The sequence below is a fragment of the Rhinoderma darwinii genome, chromosome 7 (genome assembly GCF_050947455.1).
Source record: "Rhinoderma darwinii isolate aRhiDar2 chromosome 7, aRhiDar2.hap1, whole genome shotgun sequence".
NCBI lineage: Eukaryota > Metazoa > Chordata > Amphibia > Anura > Rhinodermatidae > Rhinoderma > Rhinoderma darwinii.
Window position 1 is genome coordinate 17,503,080 of NC_134693.1, and position 20,497 is coordinate 17,523,576.

At 43.0% G+C, this 20,497-nt stretch overlaps 1 protein-coding gene across 1 annotated transcript in view; it reads left to right on the forward strand.

Annotated features, from left to right (window-relative positions):
• AK5 (adenylate kinase 5) overlaps positions 1–20,497 on the forward strand; it is a 164,973-nt gene that overhangs the window by 11,721 nt on the left and 132,755 nt on the right. The window contains exons 2-5 of the mRNA XM_075832866.1: positions 3,618–3,804; positions 4,749–4,916; positions 12,073–12,242; positions 12,336–12,449. Of these exons, the coding sequence (XP_075688981.1) occupies positions 3,618–3,804; positions 4,749–4,916; positions 12,073–12,242; positions 12,336–12,449 (639 nt within the window). The remainder of the gene's footprint in view (positions 1–3,617; positions 3,805–4,748; positions 4,917–12,072; positions 12,243–12,335; positions 12,450–20,497) is intronic.

Genomic DNA, 20,497 nt, shown 5'->3' on the forward strand with positions numbered 1-20,497 from the left:
TATGTGAGGATTGTCACTTGTAATTATTGCGCGGAGGTGAAGGAGCTAATGATCATGGAATGCCGAAGCGTTCAGGAGAAGAGGAGGTGAGGACGTGTCATGTGAACCTACACTGGAAATACGGGCAAAACTGTTAATTAGGAAGAAAGAAGTAGTGAAACATAAGACGTTACAATAGTACAAGGATTTATATGTGAGAATTTCGAGGAAGGCGAATACAGTTATTTTTATTCTAATTATTATAAGGGATCTCCACCCTAAATACGTAAATGTATTGCTTTACACTTGACGTTATTCTGCAACTAAGTGTATTGCTAAATTCCCCTTTTATTTATCAGTTGACAACCACTCTCTCGTGCATGGTAGTAAATGACAGGTTGTCACAGTCCCGCCCCCATGACGATCAACACTGAATACTAATATGATCTTCCGGCTTCATGGATAAAGCTTCCTTGCTCTGGTCTCCTCTTCCATGCCATTATGGCTAGAGCTACAAAATTATGAGATATCGCAACAGGACCCCAATGTTTCGTTATGGAAAAAAAGTTGCGGATGATTTCCCTGACAGTAGCTAAAATAAGGCTGGAAAACACAGAATTCGGGTTGCGGTAATACTAAAAATCTTGACGTGTATCCCCAATCTGTTTGTATTACGGTCTGTGACTACGACGCTTAGATCTATTAGTGAGCGAGACTCAGTGGTCACTCAGACAGGAAGTTAAGTCATTTGATTGACAGATGTAGGGGGGGGCAGATATTTAAAGCAGAAGAGCGCAAGTTTTTGGGAAATATGGCATTCCTCCACCCGAACGCAGTGTGGGTTTGACTCCGTAGTGGTGCAGGTCATCAGTATATGATCAGTGGGGGTCCGGCACCTGGACCCTGCACCAATCCGCTCCGGGCATCGGATGTCCGTGCCCGTGCCGGAAGCAGATGGCTCCGGTCACATTATGGGGGGGTTCACACGGGGTCTTTTGCCGAGTTTTTTGACGCGGAAACCGCGTCGCAAAACTCGGCAGAAACGGCCCGAGAACGCCTCCCATTGATTTCAATGGGAGGCGTCGGCGTCTTTTTCCCGCGAGCAGTAAAACTGCCTCGCGGGAAAAAGAAGCGACATGCCCTATCTTCGGGCGCTTCCGCCTCCGACCTCCCATTGACTTCAATGGGAGGCAGGAGAAAGCGTGTTTTATGCCCGCGGCGCTCAATGGCCGCGGGCGAAAAACGGCGCGATAATTGCTGTTCACACGGAGTATTTTGGGGGAGGAATATCTGCCTCAAAATTCCGTTTGGAACTTTGAGGCAGATATTCTTCCCCCAAAATACTCCGTGTGAACATAGCCTATAGCGGCCAGCTGCAGTACTGCAGCTCTGCTTCTATTCAAGTGAATAGGAGCAGAGCTGCAGTAATCCAGCACGGCCGCTATAATGTGACCGGAGCCATCTGCTTCCTGCACCGAACACTGAATACAGTGCATAACATCCGGTGCCTGGAGGCAGCCGGAACAGCTGATCGGCGCAGGGTTTGGTTGTCGGACCCCCATCGATCATATATTGATGACCTATTTTAGGGATAGGTCATTAGTATGAAAAACCGCCCCATGCCCAAACAACCCATTTAACTCCTGAACACCCATCACTAGTCTGATTAATATGTGACTACCTATGCCGTACTATGAGGTGATTAGCTCGTGTGCTCGAGACCCTGCTCCCAATTTCCCTTCTTACAAATATTGAGAGGGGGTCCCTACACACATTTTCCACAGCTCGTCAGAGGCAAAACCCCTAATAAATGTACTTGAGGAACTTGTCCAGGATTAGAAAAACATGACTGCTTTTTTAAAAAAAATAAAAAGCACCCCACCTGTCCACAGGTTGTGTGTGGTATTGTAGCGCAGTTCAATTCACTTCAATAGAGCTGAGCTGCAATACCAGACACAACCCGTGGACAGATGTGGCACTGTTTCTGGATATAATATAATAGTGCAGCATATATTTATTAAAGTGTACTAAAATAAATGGTTTTATAACATAAAAAAACGCATTTTGGTGATGGGTATTCTTTAAGTTGTTTTTTTATTCCTAATCTTTTCCACTTAGATGTGAAGAATGCTAGCTAATGGGCCGCCATTCCCCTTTTAACACAGGTTTTTTTTTATTTATTACACACTGGTTGTAAAGAAATTTTTCACTTAAATTACAAAAAAAAATGCATTCCCCATGAAGTAACAATGCTGAAGCACCTTCTCTTAGAACTTTACGTTGTGCCGTCCCTCTGTCATTACTCCTGGTAACGTATTATTAAATTGCCAACTGGGCGTTACCATTTTTCTTGTTAGTGGGGCATGTCACTATACACTGACTTTGTCAGCACTCATTGGACAATGTCAGAGTGTGTAGGATCACGCCCCATTGACAAGGGAAATGGTAACGCCCAGCTGTAAATGTATTCCTACATTTCCAGGAGGAATAACAGGAGCGGCACAACATGGAGTTCTAAGAGAAGGCGCTCCATCAGTGTTACTTTATGTAAGTATTTATTAAAACAGATAAATCAGGAGTGCGGAGAGGTCCTATTTAAAACCAATAGACGCAATTATTTTCATGATTGCTGGGAGTTTCAGCCGGTGCCAGATTACATTAAAGGACTATTGCCGCCCCAGTGCTTTTACCACCTAGGGGACTGCACCACCCAGTTCCCTTAAGCCTTGACCAGGCACTCCCAGTGGCAAGACATGCTAGTCACTGCTAACGAGAAGAAATCTGTTGGACGAGCGTCCATGTTTAAAGGGATCATACAAAATGTTGCATTCATATGTCATCAATGTTTAACTGGTGGTGGTACGATCCCAGAGACCCCTGCAGATCAGCAGTATGAACAAAGCATGAGCCGCTACCCCTTTATTGTTTATAGAGCGCCATACATACTAATGTGGCTGTGCCTGGTACTGCAGCTCAGTCTCATTTATAATGAGATTGAGCTGCAGTACCAGGTACAACTGCCAATACGGTAGACCCTTTTATTGCCATAGGCAAAGGAGCGTACGTAGCTGCAGAATGTTAAAATCCAATATGCCAAACCTTGTCTCCCCAACTGAAAGACAGCGGGGCTGCCCTCGTACACATTTAGATTGTTGTCAGATCCTGTTAACATTAGCAGGATCTGCTGACGCTTATCTAATGTTATGTCCAGCATAAGTTGCCCACTCATTATATGACACTGTTACTGGGGAGGAGGACCCCACAAATTTTTTTTTTGCTGTCACCAGTTTTGAGCTGACCCCCACCAATTATCCATTGATGCCATATCTCAGCGATATGTTATCAATTTTAAAGGTACAGAACGCATTTAATGGCATATCTGTTCAGTGCTTTTGAGCCACTGAATAATATTCTTGCAAACATTTCTTCACCGTGAATATTATGGAAATCATCCTTTTATAATAATTTTCACCTCATATTGTAAATCCCATCAATGTAAAGAGACATTTTTCGACTGCGTTATAACCACATTATCTCATCCTGTAGAATAACATGTAGACGGTAACACTTGCAGATTAAAATGAATGCATATAAAAATAAATTGTATTGACACTGAATATCTTATCTCAATATTTCAGGGGCTTCTGAATGGATTGATGTATTACAGACCAGATGATCCTGTGGATTACTTGGAAAACTGTCTACAAAAAGTGAGGGAATTGGGAGGATCCGAAAAAGTAAAGTGGGACACGTTTGTAGGACCAGACAAAAGAAATTTACCTCCGCTCAATGGTGGACAAGCACGAAGATCGTTTTTCAGAAATGGTAAGTAATATAATATTGTAATATTATCTGCTGTAAAAGGGGAAAAAGTTCCTTCCTGACTTCAAGATTGTCACGATCTGTGGGTATGTGGACCCACTAGGCCGCACCGCCGTAGCGGGGAGGCAGCTGGCCAACATCAGAATAACCAATAAATACAAAGTACAGCACAAGGGTACCTGAATAGTCTAAACAGTCGCAGTGGCTAAGCACAGATGGAACTTCAGATGGCAGATGATGCAAAGCATGGCAGATGACACCAGGCGTGGTGTAACACAGCAGGCGTGACCGAAGGCACAACACGACTCCAACTTCTAAGGCACAGGAACAACGGTAGCACAGGATACAGGTAGCAGGAATGGGAACACTGGGAACAGGATAACACTAAGGGACTATTTGCAAGACTAACATAGGAAAACACAACAACGCTCAGGCGATGAGTAAAGGGGCAGGGCCCTTCTAATAGTCCAGGGTGATCATGGGCTAATCACTAATGTTTTACATGTGCGCGTACTGGCTCTTTAAGGCCAGGCGCGAGCGTGCGCGCGCACCCTACGGGACACAGCAGAGTGGAGCGCTGGCGTCTCCTGGGGAGGAAATGCGGGCCAGAGCTCACCAGAACATGGCTACGGCCGTCGAGGGGTGAGTAATCCCGACGGTCCGCGGCCATGGATGTTACAAAGAAGTTACAGGTGGATTTTGCTGAGATTTAATTCTTGTTGTGAAATCCACAACAAATCCGTCACATCTAAACACGGCCTTTCCACAGTTTCACAGCTCTTACAGTAAAGAAGCCTTTCCTCATTTCGAGATTGAACTTTGTTTTTTCTCCAGCCAGAGAGAATGCCCTTGTATATTGAGGTTATTTTACATAGAACTGTTTTGTAATCACATGTTTGTGTGTATGGGCCATTTATATGCTCATTCTTTTTTTTCTCTTTCCTTAGTGTTGCCAGAAAGTTGTAATTTTCCTTATCGGCGATATGACCGGCTGCCGCCTATCCACCAGTTCTCCATAGAAAGTGACACTGACCTCTCCGAGACGGCTGAACTGATTGAAGAGTATGAAGTTTTCGACCCCTCAAGACCACATCCAAAAATTATACTGGTAATTGGTAAGTGAACGTCTTATCCACTTGAAGTTTTATTATTTGACTTGTATGAATGTTTCAAAGCTATGAACCTTGAAACAACTTTAATTTAGTAGAATAAATATAGATTCACATTTAACAGGATTTAGCACAGATTTTTAAAACTTTTGTTATTTACAAAAATCGAAAGTAAAAGGGTTCGTCTGGTTTAGATAACCCAAGTTTTTCCATTTGAAAGTTACTGCAAAGAGCATCTCTTGCTTCGGAGGACCCAGCACGTACATGCATTACATGGACAGCCCATTGATTTCAATAAGCACTGTGTAATGCTTCATTTCTCCTGTGGTGGTGCTGCAGCGGAATTGAACACTTGTTGCCATATTTTCCCATAGATTACAGTTGATTGCTGAGGGTCCCAGCAGCTGAACACCCTGTGATCAACTTATTTTCACAGAGCCGTTGTAACTAAAAAGGATTGCTGAAAGCCGAGAACCCCTTTATAATACGCAATCGCATTTATTAGATACATGATCTAGCCGAAGATTACACACATGGCTCTCAAGCTGGAAGACTCAGTCTGTCTCAAAAAGTTCTGTAGGAAAACAAGTATTATATGAACACTGAACATCATATCTCTCATATATATGTGCTGTGGAGTTAATTGCAGTCTACTGGTCTCTGTTGTCAACCATACATACATACATATGTGTGAATAACAGTAAAAGTTTTTATAAACTTAAGTTGTGAAGATACAAGATTCTTGGTGGACTCCAATGAGTTCAATGGGATATGCCAAATATGTAAAGTCAATGAGGAGCACCCAAAAGCCTTTTGATTTCTGTAATTGAAGTATACAAGAATCCCTTTGTTTCCCAGGATGTAAGCTGTGCCAAAGGTTGTATGTCATGTGTTTATCCTATCACCCCCCCTATGGAAAAAATACATTCATATGTAGATGAACTGGACGGAGCTGATGCAGTAGCTGCAAATTGGTCATTTTTCTAAGTGGCTTCTGTTTTTCCTTTGACGGAGATGTCCATATTTGCAACCATTTTATTTATTGCTTCAATGCAGTTAAAATAAAATATAAAGCAACTTTGTTAATAGTCTTGATTAAAAATATCCTACTGTTTTGCGTATACAGCTCCTTAGCATACCTATGTGTATCTATGGTTAGAGACTACAAACAAACCCTGTGTCTGATCCAGCAGGAGCTGTAGGCACAAAACGATTTTTATTTTAAATGCTTTAAAGCAATACATAAAATTGGTTACAAAGTAACAAAGGCATTAAAGTGTAACTAATTTTATTTAAAAAACTATAGACGTGTCATAGTGACATGTCAGAAGTTTTGATCACTGGGGGTCCGAGCACTGAGACCCCCACCGATCGCTAAAACAAAGCGACAGAAGCGGTCGGGTGAGCGCTGTTCCAGTTAGTTTCTGATTGGCTTTCCTCGGTGCGGTATACGGGCCCAATAGAAAGTCTATTAGTCCATATACCGCTCACTCGGCTTTCCGAGAAACGACTGAGCGCTTCTGCCGCTTCGTTTTCGTGATGAGTGAGGGTCTTGGTGCTCGGATCCCCACCGATCAAAACTTCTGACATGTCACTGACATGTCAAAAGTTTTTTTAAAGTTTAGTTACCCTTAGTGACTCTAAGGATTCAGAAGTTCAGCTCCCATGAGCGGGATATATGTTTTTAAAGGGTTTCTTAAAAAAGGAGATTCCCTAGCAATCCCCACAGCAACTGATGAACCCCTTTGTCTTATAATAGGGTTCATCGGGGGTTCCATCAAGGTTTCCAGCGTTTGGACAAGAAGAATAACTCTGCTTGCTACACTATTCTTGTGGTCAAGAGTCAAAGTTTTGCTTTTTTATGTAAGACTGTCTTGAAGTATTTATCGTAGAGCAGCTATTTGAAACCAGTCCAATCTAAATATTTTATTACAGCACATAAAGTCTAAAAGAAAAATATATGAGTGATGTTTGGTTTAGTGGCAATCACATATCCCAAAAGACCTGACTACAGTTTGAATGTTTTATTAATTGAATGTTTAATTGGCTCCTTCCTGTAATGTAATTATGAAGGAACAATATTGACAGCAGAGCATCCAATGTCTCGGCCTCGTTGACTTGTGTAATTACTATCCTCTTAGATTAAAACGTTTAATGTCTCAAATGGTCACGTGGAGAGAAAAAGGGAATTTTAGTGGATAGATAATGAGAGTATTTTCTATATCCCCAACAGTGATTGAAAATGTCACATTAAAGCTGCGCTAGAGCTATCGACACAGGTCCAGATATCGGGCTGTCATCTTCTGGCCTATAATCCCATCTTGATTTTTGTCCTTTTTGAGCTTTCCATTTTCCTCCCGTTCCTTTCATTTTTTTCCCACAACTTTCTTCATCTGTTCTCCTGCCTTCCTTTCTTTTCCTTCCTTGTCTTTCCCTTCACCTCCTAGTGTCCCTCTAATGACCATGTTCTTACTCTAAGGGTACTATTAGGCTGGGTTCACACGAGCATTTTACGTCCGTAAAGGACGGAACGTATTTCGGCCGCAAGTCCCGGACCGAACACACTGCAGGGAGCCGGGCTCCTAGCATCATAGTTATGTACGATGCTAGGAGTCCCTGCCTCTCTGCAGGACAACTGTCCAGTACTGTAATCATGTTTTCAGTACGGGACAGTAGTTCCACGGAGAGGCAGGGACTCCTAGCATCGTACATAACTATGATGCTAGGAGCCTGTCTCCCTGCAGTGTGTTCGGTCCTGGACTTGCGGCCGAAATACGTTCCGTCCTTTACGGACGTAACATGCTCGTGTGAACCCAGCCTTAGACGGCCCGACATTACACGGCCAGTACTATTTGTTCCTACATGATTGCAGGGAGAGAAAGGGAGGCAGTACTATCTATGTCTATAGCCTGTATGGAGAGCAACAGGGGGCAATACTATCTATGCCTGAATCATTTATAGAAAGAGACAGGGAGACAGTAGTATCTGTACCTGCAATATTTCTAGAGAGACAGGGAGACAGTATTATCAGTGCCTACATGATTTACAAAGAGAGACAGGGAGGCAGTACTATCTGTACCTACATCATTTACAGGGAGAGATGAAGGCAGTACTGTTCGTGCCTATGTCATTTATATGGAGAGACAGGGAGGCAGTACTATCTGTACCTTCATCATTTATGGAGGGAGACTGGGAAACTGTTTTGTAGAAAGTAGAAAATACGAGGCACTCACCGCAGTGGCAATAAAAGGTTTATTGAAGTTGATCGCGTGAAACGGTCGTTGGCATCTTCCACATTATAACAGACCGAGATCATCTTCAATAAACCTTTTATTGCCACTGCGGTGAGTGCCTCGTATTTTCTACTTTCTACAAATCAAGTTTTACAGATGTGCTGTTTTCTACCGATGAGCACCCCGCGGGCAACATTTTGACAGCTGTATTTCCACGTGTTTTGATCCACACAGCTTCTATACGCAGAGTCTGTGTTTTTCCATGCATTGGGGGCAGTGCCAACCTTCTTTCTCTTCCAAATTAGTAATTAGACTGGGAAACAGTACTGTCCAGGCTTACATCATTTATAGGGAGAGACATGGAGGCTGTATATCTTTACCTACATCATCTATAGGGAGAGACAAGGTGTTAGTACTATCTGTACCTACATTATTAATAGGGAGAAACAGGGAGACAGTACTATCTGTACCTACATTATTAATAGTGAGAAACAGGGAGGCAGTACTATCTGTACCTACATTATTAATAGTGAGAAACAGGGAGGCAGTACTATCTGTACATACATTATTAATAGGGAGAGACAGGGAGACAGTACTATCAAGTTCTACATTGTTTACAGAGGAGGACAAGGTGGCAATACTAGCTGTGTCTATATAATTTATAGAGAGTAAGAGGAGACCGTACAGATTTAGGCTGTGTTGGAGACTCCGTTAGTGGCCTCATCACAGATTCCAACAAAAATGTCGGAAAAATTAGCGCAGCCTGCAGCATAAAATTCTTGTGACGGCTCTGTCACAGCATTGAATTCTATTTTTCTGCTTCATTGGCAGACCAGAAAAGAGCCTTCTCTGTACTTTCATCCTTTACGGATGGAGATAGTACTATCTCTGCCTACATCGTTTATATCGAGAGACCATAGTATCTATGCGGAGACACAGTACTATCTGTGCCTACATCATTTATACAGAGACACAGTACTATCTGTGCCTACATCATTTATACGGAGACACAATACTATCTGTGCCTACATCATTCATACGGAGACACAGTACTATCTGTGCCTACATCATTTATACAGAGACACAGTACTATCTGTGCCTACATCATTTATACGGAGACACAGTACTATTTGTGCCTACATCATTTATACGGAGAGACAGTAGTATCTGTGCCTACATCATTTATACGGAGAGACAGTACTATCTGTGCCTACATCATTTATACGGAGACAGTACTATCTGTGCCTACATCATTTATATGGAGAGAAAGTACTATCCAGACCTACATCATTTATACGGTAAGGCAGTACTATCTGTGCCTACATCATTTATATGGAGAGAAAGTACTATCCAGACCTACATAATTTATACGGAGACAGTACTATCTGTGCCTACATCATTTATATGGAGAGAAAGTACTATCCAGACCTACATCATTTATACGGTAAGGCAGTACTATCTGTGCCTACATCATTTATATGGAGAGAAAGTACTATCCAGACCTACATCATTTATACGGTTAGGCAGTACTATCTGTGCCTACATCATTTATATGGAGACACAGTACTATATGTGCCTACATCATTTATACGGAGAGACAGTACTATCTGTGCCTACATCATTTATACGGAGACAGTACTATCTGTGCCTACATCATTTCTATGGAGAGAAAGTACTATCCAGACCTACATGATTTATACGGTAAGGCAGTACTATCTGTGCCTACATCATTTATGTGGAGAGAAAGTACTATCCAGACCTACATCATTTATACGGTTAGGCAGTACTATCTGTCCCTACATCCATCATTTATATGGAGACACAGTACTATATGTGCCTACATCATTTATACGGAGAGACAGTAGTATCTGTGCCTAAATCATTTATACGGAGAGACAGTACTATCTGTGCCTACATCATTTATACGGAGACAGTACTATCTGTGCCTACATCATTTCTATGGAGAGAAAGTACTATCCAGACCTACATCATTTATACGGTAAGGCAGTACTATCTGTGCCTACAACATTTATATGGAGAGAAAGTACTATCCAGACCTACATCATTTATACGGTTAGGCAGTACTATCTGTGCCTACATAATTTATATGGAGAGGCAGTACTATCTGTGCCTACATCATTTATAGGGAGAGACAGGGAAGCAGTACAATCTGTACCTACATGATTTAAATGGAGAGACAAGGAGACAGTACTATCTATACCTAGAGAATTTTTTAGCCACTAATGCATATAGCTTCTCCTAGCAAGATAACAACCACATTACATAATCCTAAACACAGAGCTGTGGTTCACCTTCACATTAGTTGTTGCTATGCAATGTTCTCCAGTCCTTGTGTTAAATATTCTTATTAAAAAAAAATGATGCCATTTGTACATACGATGTGTTTTCTTTACACGTGCGTGTTTTAAAACGCGTCGTGTAAAAAAAAGAAGCGTCAGTTCAGCTGTAGTTTAAAAAGCGCTATAAAAAAAGCTTGCATTTTTGACACGTTTACATGTTGGATTTTTTAGTGCCATGTGAACAAGGCCTAAAGGTCATAATAAAGCTTCAGTAATGAAAAAAAAAAGAAACGCAGAGTATTTCAGAGGATGATCGTGCTGATCTCGTGGGAGGCAGTTCCTTGTCCATTCTTGCCTTTATCTGAAGTGACAACACATAATTATTAATTCATTTCTTCATCTTGAAGGCTTGTTTGACATCGGTTAATTAACGGTGTCCAAATTAAATTAGCCATAAAACCACAGATTAAGACCAGGGCAAATAAATGACTCTGTACCGAATGATATCTCTTGAGGAAACCTGCAAAAACTGGAGTGCAGGTAATTGTGAAATAAGAGTAAATTACAAGCAACCATGGAATTAAATTAAAAAGCAAGGAATGATTTGTGCTTATAAGGGTCCTCCAAGAAAGTAAGTAGGGGAAGGTTTTAGTCTTCAAATTGGAGTTTAGCTTAAATAAAGGTTGTACGGACGTATAATATGGCGCCACATAGAAATCTATGGACCGATACTGTGCAGAATCCAGAAGAAAAAAATCTTTTATGTTCCATTTCATGTTCTATTATGGAAGAATTCTCTCGTAGAAAAGCTGTGTTGAAGAATGTGACGCCTCAAGGCGGCACCATATGGCGGCACGCAGAGTGCCCATGACTGTGCCGCCATATGTTTCATTAATAGGACACTAAATCTACAACTATATTTTCTCCATCTTTGTGCTATGCAGTTTAGTGCCATCAATCGTTCCCTGTTATCAGTCATTTCAGGCTGTGGAGAGGCTCATTTACTGTTCTTAAAGAAACACTCCAGCGAAAATATTTTTTTGTTATATAAATCTAAACTAACATAGGCAGAGACTCTCTAAAAGCTTCCTTATCGAGCCAATTGTCATGTCCCTACACAGTCTCACTCTGACAGCACTGATTGGAAAGTGTCAGTCTGTCTAAGGACACACCCCCAACTGGTAACACCCAGTTCTTAATTTATTCATAAAATTCTAGGGGGAATAACAGAGGAACGGCAAACGTAGAGTTCTAAAAATGCTACAGAATTGTTATTTTATACGGAATACAGTATGAACTAAAACAGACATGTCTTCTACAAATACAGTGTGAACAGAGCCTTACTTCTTTAAGCTTCTAGCAGTACGAGTAACATATGATTACACTTGAGGACCGTAATTCTTTCTTACAATTACTTTAGTGACATGGGACTTGGTCTGGTTAATACACATAATTGTTACGGTCGAAACCCATTAGGTACGGCTATTGCTTGGCTGTGCCCCCTCATGTAGAGATGTGTTTCTCCTGCCAGTTATCTATCAGGTTGTTTGTGCAACGTTTCGACATTAAACGGTGTTATTCATGTGGTTAATAATAAACTAATGAGCAATGGGTATTGTTTACTCATAGGTGGGCCCGGGAGCGGTAAAGGCACCCAGAGTCTGAAAATAGCAGAACGTTACGGATTTGAGTACATATCGGTGGGCGAACTGCTGAGGAAAAAGATTCACAACACGAGTAGCAACAGAAAATGGAGCCTCATCGCTAAGATAATAACCACAGGAGAATTAGCTCCACAGGTAACGCTACATCACCTCTGCCGTTCACTTAACCCTAATGCAATCACCGCGCCAGCAATTCATGTCCCGTTTCTTTCCTCCGTTTTCTTAAAGGAAACCACGATCACTGAAATTAAACAAACATTAATGCAAATTCCAGACTCCGAAGGGATTGTTATAGATGGATTTCCCCGAGATGTGGCTCAGGCGCTGTCCTTTGAGGATCAAGTAAGCATCTTTCTCATCATCTTATTCAGTAGGGCTCTTCTTTCTGCCATGAGCTTCACTGCAGGAAACAATTTACAAGTTCTGTTCTGATAACGGCTCTACCAACAGAGAGATGTAAGATTAATCTTCCCTTAATGATGTTTCCTTTAGTCATCGCTGAGGTTTGTCCTGCATTATTGAATAGTGGGTAATAAGCGACTAATAAGAATTCCAGTGACGGTCCCTAAAGGATAAGACATAAGATAACTACTGGATGTGCAATGTGAACAGAGATGTCTGACAATGTTGTCTTAATACATTTATTGGTGTGCTTAGATTTAAGGGTGCTCTAGATGTACTTACAATCTGGTCCTCAAGTACAGATCTTGGGGTCCACAGATATGACGGAGATTCATCCGAGTTCAGGTCCTTTTAAGCTGGCCCATTTAATCGTGTAAACGAGCGCCAATCAACGAGACATCTCGTTACTACGATCGCTCATCCCCATACATTTCTATCATGTCAACAACGATAATATTTTAGGGTGACGAACCGATGCGATCAGTGATCAGATATGATCGGGAATGAGTGTTCTGTGAACGCTCGTTTGCCCGATAGTTGGCTTGTGTAAAAGGGCCCTTCATCTATGGATATATGATATATCCAGGGGGAGACATGATGTACATTTTTCAAATATATATGGATAAATCAATCCACAGAGTTTTCCTTACTGTAGCTGTGGCCCCCAGTATAAGTGCATGAGCTCCACTGCTGCATGGGGGGGGGGGGGGGGTAGCATTCGCTGACAGATATACTTGACAAAAATACATTCACATTGTACCCAAATGTAATATGAAGTGAAGGCCCACCTTCAACATGGTGTCATTGTTTAGGTCCAAAGTTTGTACCGACTAATTTCTTGATATATCTTTATAGAGATCGCAGCTTTGTTTTTCTTATACACGGCTGCAAATCCTGTGCAAAGGCATAGATATAATACATAACCTTCTGAATGCTGAAGCCACCACTAGGGGGAGCTCAGGGTCTTACTGTATACTGTGGTATTATTGAGTTCAATGTATAAACATTATAATCCCAGAAAATGAGGAGCTCTCTCGAACTCCCAAGAGAGGTGCAGATCTCCACACATATTCACCTCCACCATTCCCGTACTTCCATCTTCTGCCGGGTGCCAGTACATTGTCTGCCGGAGCGCAGGGAAGTGCAGGAACGGGGAGAGATGAGTAGCTGAACTTCTGGTCTGTGGTTTGTTTGGGGTCTGGGATCTGTAAACAGGTGGTGTCTTGTCTTGAATCTGTAATCAGGAGGGGTCTTGTCTTGAATCTGTAATCAGGAGGGGTCTTGTCTGGTGTCTGTATACAGGGGGGCAGGTCTAGGGTCAGGGGGTCTAGTCTAGTGTCTATACATGGGTCTGGTCTAGGGTCAGTATACAGGGGGTTCTGGTTTAGTGTCTGTATACAGGTTTTTTTTTGTCTGGGGTCTATATACAGGGAGGTCTGGTCTGGGGTCTGTATACAGGGGGTTTCTTGTCTGGGGTCTGTATACAGGGGAGCTGGTCTGGGGTCTGTATACAGGGGAGCTGGTCTAGGGTCTGTATACAGGGGGAGCTGGTCTAGGGTCTGTATACATGGGGCTGGTCTGGGGTCTTTATACATGGGGGCTGGTCTGGGGTCAGTATACATGGGGGCTGTCAGTATACAGGGATCTTGTCTAGGGTCTGTATACAGAGGGTCTGGTCTGGCGTGTTTATACAGGGAGGGCTGGTCTAGGGTCTGTATACAGAGGGGGCTGGTCTGGGGTCTGTATACCGGGTGATCTAGTCTGGGGTCTGTATACAGGTGGGTGGTCTGGTGTCTTTATACAGGTGGGTGGTCTGGTGTCTTTATACAGGGGGGTGGTTTGGTGTCTTTATACAGGGAGGACTGGTCTGGGGTCTTTATACAGGGAGGGCTGGTCTGGGGTCAGTATATAGAGGCGTCTGGTCTGGGGTCTGTATACAGAGGGATTGGTCTGGTGTCTTTATACAGGGAGGACTGGCCTGGGGTCTGTATAAATGGCTGGGCTGGGGTCTATATCTTAATATAGGTGGGTCTGTATTCATTTTGGGATGTGCAGTAAGTGGGTCATACAGTATGTCCTGTTTGTGATTCGAATTCCCTAGGTTGGGGGGGTATCCTATATAAATGGGTGGGGCATGAGGAAACATATTTGCGCTGTTAGGCCTAATGCACATGACCGCAATGGTTTTGTGCTTCGCAAATTGCGGATAGCGCTCGGACAAAGATCAACGGTCGTGTACATACAATGCCACAACCTTTATATGATAATCCGAACAACTACGTATTTAGGATCATCATTTTAGGGAGATTATCATATTATAAACCATTCCCTTGTGCTTTATATGATTATAATCTATAGTAAGAGATATTGGCGTTGATTTCCTTTGGACTTTGTACAAGTATAACATCTGTTTCTGTAACAATGGATATTGCAATATTATGAGCCAGCAAGCAAGGAAATAATCTGAACGGTTAATTGTTATATTAGGAATGGTAATTTAATGGGGAACACAAATCCTAACCGTGGCCAAGCAGTAAAATGAGCCGAATCATGAAGCTGGTAGCAAATGAGGAGGAAACGGTAAGTGGCAGCGTAATTGTCAGTGTTTTTATTACGTCAGTCCTTTAATAGGACTCCATTCTCCGGGTCCTGTCTGTATTTTACATGCGGAGGTTTCTTACTGCCAATGACTGGCTCGCTGAATCTCACTCCACCAGGCGTGGGCCAAGTAACGCGTCCTTCTCATCTTTGCATCCTGGGATGTGCCTGGAATTCTAAATCTTTTTGAAGTCTTTTTTAATCTCTGAAGTTCAAGATCAAGGGGTCATTGCTGGAAATTGGGGATATAATGTGTCAGTCGCTTCCGGCGTTAGCAAAGAGCTGAGATTATCGTCAGGTCACTAAGTATTTGCAATTATTTCCTACATTTTGAAAGTTTTTGAACATGTGGAGAATCTTATGGATCACAATTTACTCATTCTCCACAAGGAAGACCGGAGTTTGGGGTCAGATTGGGTTTTGCTGATAGATTGCGGTGGAATATCCAAAGGTTAATAGCAATGGACTGACGATATTAGCAGGGTGAGGAAAACATGCAGAACAGGATGCTGGGAAAATAATTTGCATTTTAATGGGAGGGTAACAGGTGAAAGTTTTGTGTGAGTTTGTTCAAGATAGAAATATTCAGTAATGATGAGATGGGATTGTGCAGTCCTAGGGTATGTTCACACGACAGCGTCCGTAACGGCTGAAATTACGGGGATGTTTTCAGGAGAAAAAATCCCCGTAATTTCAGCCGTTACGGCATGTGCAGGCGCTTGAACGCCGCGTCCTTTACGGACGTAATTGGCGCTGCTTTTCATTGGAGTCAATGAATAACGGCTCCAATTACGCCCCAAGAAGTGACAGGTCACTTCTTTGACTCGGGCGTCTATTTACGCGCCGTCATTTGACAGAGGCGCGTAAATATACGCCTCGTGTGAACAGACAAACGTCAGCCCATTCAAATTACGGCTTGAATGTGTTGACAAACATCTGCCCATTGAAAGCAATGGGCTGACGTTTGTCTGTTCACACGAGGCGTATATTTACGCGCCGCTGTCAAAAGACGGCGCGTAAATAGACGCCCGCGTCAAAGAAGTGACCTATCACTTCTTGGAGCGTAATTGGAGCCGTTATTCATTGACTCCAATGAAAAGCAGCGCCAATTACGTCCGTAATGGACGCGGCGTTGAAGCGCCTGCACATGCCGTTACGGCTGAAATGATGGGGCTGTTTTCTCCTGAAAACAGCCCCGTAATTTCGGCCGTTACGGACGCTGCCGTGTGAACATACCCTTATGTATATGAAGTGTAGTCGCTGTATCAAGAAATAGTCTGCAACTTTCTAATATCCTTTGTACTTCAACTCCTCAGCATTGTCAAAATCGTTGATTGCTGTCAGTGAACGAGAACATTCCTGTTTACATCTAGAAGCTCAAGACCTGTGCTGACCTAATACTTTTACACAATTGGGAGTTTGCTACAATTGTATCCATCTGTCCAGGTAATCTTCTGTGGGATAAAGGGCATGACCACACGTGGCGGAATTTCACTAAAATTCCGCTGCGGACACTCCGCAGCGTTAATCCGCAGCGGTGCCGTTTGTCCATTGACTTACACTTTAATTTAGCAGTGTTCGTTTAGACGAGGCGTAAAATTCCGCTGCGGAGCATAGGCTGCGGAGCGGAATTTGGTGTCCGCAGCATGCTCTGTCTGTTGCGGAGCAGTGGCGGACTCATGGCGGAATTTCTCCATTGACTTCAATGGAGAGTCAAAATTCCGCGATGAAGTCCGCAGATCTTATGTGTGCTGCGGAGCGTATTGTTTTTACTACCATGACATTTCTTCATTCTGGCTGGACCTATGTATTTCTAGGTCTACAGCCAGACTGAGGAAGTCAATGGGGCTCCCGTAATGACGGGAGCGTTGCTAGGAGACGTCTGTAAATAGTCACTGTCCAGGGTGCTGAAAGAGTTAAGCGATCGGCAGTAACTGTTTCTGCACCCGGGACAGTGACTACCGATCTCAATATACATGTATCTGTAAAAAACATATAACTTCATACTTACCGAGAACTCCCTGCTTCTGTCTCCAGTCCGGCCTCCCAGGATGACGTTTCAGTCTAAGTGACGGCTGCAGCCAATCACAGGCCAAGCACAGGCTGCAGCGGTCACATGGACTGGTGCGTCATCCAGGGAGGTCGGGCTGGATGCCGAAAGAGGGACGCGTCACCAAGACAACGGCCGGTAAGTATGAAATTCTTTTACTTTCCCTAGGGAAAGTGCTGTCCCTTCTCTCTATCCTGCACTGATAGGGAGAAGGGAAGCACTTTTCCCGCAGTCCGCAGCAGCTAGTCCGCATCAATTTTCTGAACATTTTGTGCAGATCCGCAGCAGAATCTGCAACGCAGATTCTGTGCGGCATTGATGCGGACAGTTGCGGAGGAAATCCGCCACGTGTGGTCATGCCCAAACAGTCTGGATTCCAGACTGATACATTTGACTTTACACTGATACATTTTAGCAAACTGTCAGGACAGAAGAGAGATTTTGTTTACACCTGCGTTGGAGGCTCCTTTTAGGGGCCTCCGTCACAGATCCAGCCAAAAATCCAGCGCGGTTGTTTCCAGTAAAACCTTAGACACCTTGGCGGAACTCTGACGGTACCCATTAAAGTCAATGTGTTTCGTTGAGGCGCCGATGGTGTCTGTCGTACAACGGAACTGGTGGCGCTTACGGTATTTTCCTCCTCTGACTGAGCAGAATAACGGAAACTACAACGTAAATGTGAACTGGGCCTTAGGCTCTGTTCACACTACGTTCAGTGTGTACATTGAGCACTATAGACCCATTGGATCCTAGGCAGGTATAAATCGCTATGACTGTATAGAGTAGGAATGCATGCTGTGTTCTTCTATACAGTCCGCCACCACATAAAGTGTATACTATGTGGCATGTTGTTTTTTTTTACATGGGGGCTTGTGTTTGACATATGCCACTGTATGACATACAGCGGCACACGCCGGCGCTTTATGTTCAGCGCATGTGTTGAGAGGTTTTCCCGGCGTATACGTAGGAAATAAAGCCAACGCATGATGTGAACAGAGCCTCACTTAGACTTATTTCGTTCACAGAGGATTGACTTCACTGAATACATTTGTAACAAGCTTTTAGTATTCTGTACAGGTTTTCAGCCTCTACAAGAATGGTCACATTCACTGACAGCAAGCAGTCCTCTGTGAGCTAAACATAACTGTGGCACAATTTTTACTGCTGTCCCCCAGGTTTGCTACAATGTATCAGTGAAGATAAGAGATATAAGGCTGTTTAGCTCACAGAGGAATGCCTAGATTTTTCATCAGATGTTATCAAGATGGGTTTTCGTTCTCGAGATTTAAACCAGAATGTTTCCATTCATTGACAGAAATCAGCAATATTGAAAATGATGACGAATTGAAACAAAAAGTTCCAATACTCTTAATACGGTGATTTAAATTGTAGCTTGCCTAGCGGGATTGAGCTTCTAAAAGTTATCGCTGGGGAAGCTGCAGCTGATCGTATCTTTCCCCTGCAGCAGCCATTTAAATAAACGGCCAACCATATAATACAGGGACAGGCCAGGTCTGCCGCTCTTTGTTAGCAGATCTCCACACAGGTTACTAGAAAGGGATCCTGAACAGGGCCCCCCTATATGACCATCAATATGTTCTCATAGGGAATAAAGAAAGGGATGGTCTTCATCAGACATTATTCATTATTATATGGCTGCATACCCCTTTAAATTCTCAGTATTATACATTCTGCACCACACATACATGTTTATACCTATAGTTATTGCCACAGTTTTGGTTCGATTGGTGGCTTTGTTTTATATTTTAGAGGAGCATTTCCTTGCTGTCCTGGCATCTTGAGGTCATCGGTTACATTCTTAGGGTATGTTCACACGGCCTATTTACGGACGTAATTCGGGCGTTTTGGCCCCGAATTACGTCTGAAAATAGCGCCTCAATAGCGCTGACAAACATCTGCCCATTGAAAGCAATGGGCAGACGTTTGTCTGTTCACACGAGGCGTATATTTACGCGCCGCTGTCAAATGACGGCGCGTAACTAGACGCCCGCGTCAAAGAAGTGACCTGTCACTTCTTTGGCCGTAATTGGAGCCGCTATTCATTGACTCCAATGAATAGCAGCGCTAATTACGGCCGTAATTGACGCGGCGTTCAAGCGCCTGCACATGCCGGTACGGCTGAAATTACGGGGATGTTTTCAGGCTGAAACATCCCCGTAATTTCAGCCGTTACGGACCCCCGCCGTGTGAACATACCCTTAAGCTCTGTTCACATACCGTTTGTGAACTACGTTCTGCATACGCAGCAGTAAAGCTCTCAGCGCATAAGCTGAACGTATCCACTGCGCCCTATTTATCAAAGAACCGTAGGGTATGCTATAGGCATAGGCCGGCATGCGTCTGATTACCATTTTCTTTACTATATAGAATAGCATAGTAAACGACGCTATTCTATATAGAGGAAGACCGTAAAAATATATATACCACGCAGCATACGTTCTGTCGTATGGCACTATATGCCTAACGGTATGTGAACAGATCCTTACATAGCCAATTTGGCCCCTTAAGGCCCTTTTCACACAGTGTGTTTTGGCGCTGATTTTGATGCAGAACCCACGTCGGAATCAGAGCCAAAAAAAACACCCCAAATCTCCTCACATTGATTTCAATGGGAGTCAGAGGTGTTTCTTTTCCCTGAGCAGTTCTTGTCCGCTCGCGGTAAAAAAAGTGACATGAACATTATTGAGGCGTTTTCCGCCTCAAAAACCCCGTTGAAATCAATGGGAGATGGAAAAAAAATGTTGCGGACGGCTGTTTTTTCTCACGCTTTTATTCCTTTGCCTGTTGAAGAGGTAAAAAAACAAACTCAAACGCCTGAAAAAGTGGCTCAAAAAAAACGTGTGGTACTAAACCACTTAAAAAAACAACAAACAGCTGATTTTTCCAGACAGAATTTTCTGCCTGCAAAAAACTCTGTGTGAACTGACCCTAACTCAGACAGACATGTATATATTATCCGTATGGAATAAATATTGTGCTTCTAAATACATTTTAGCCATATTTTATTTCTGTGTTTGCAACCAGGCAAATAATAATCACTTAGGAAACATAAGGAGACTGGTGGTTTATATACATGAACGCTCCTCAGCATGTGGCTGGTATCTTTACTGGTGCCCACAGCTGTCTGCAGGACATCGATCCCCAGAAGTGGCTTTAAAACAATTTTGATTCTCAAAAAAGTATTTAGGCCAATAGCTTCTCTCCGGGAGGATAAGATTTAAAGGTCAGATGCCGGGGCTGAAAAATAACCAGGACGGTTCTTGCCGGTGGCGGAGGTTTGGTAATTGCACAATGAGTTAACTATGCAGCTTCCATGGCA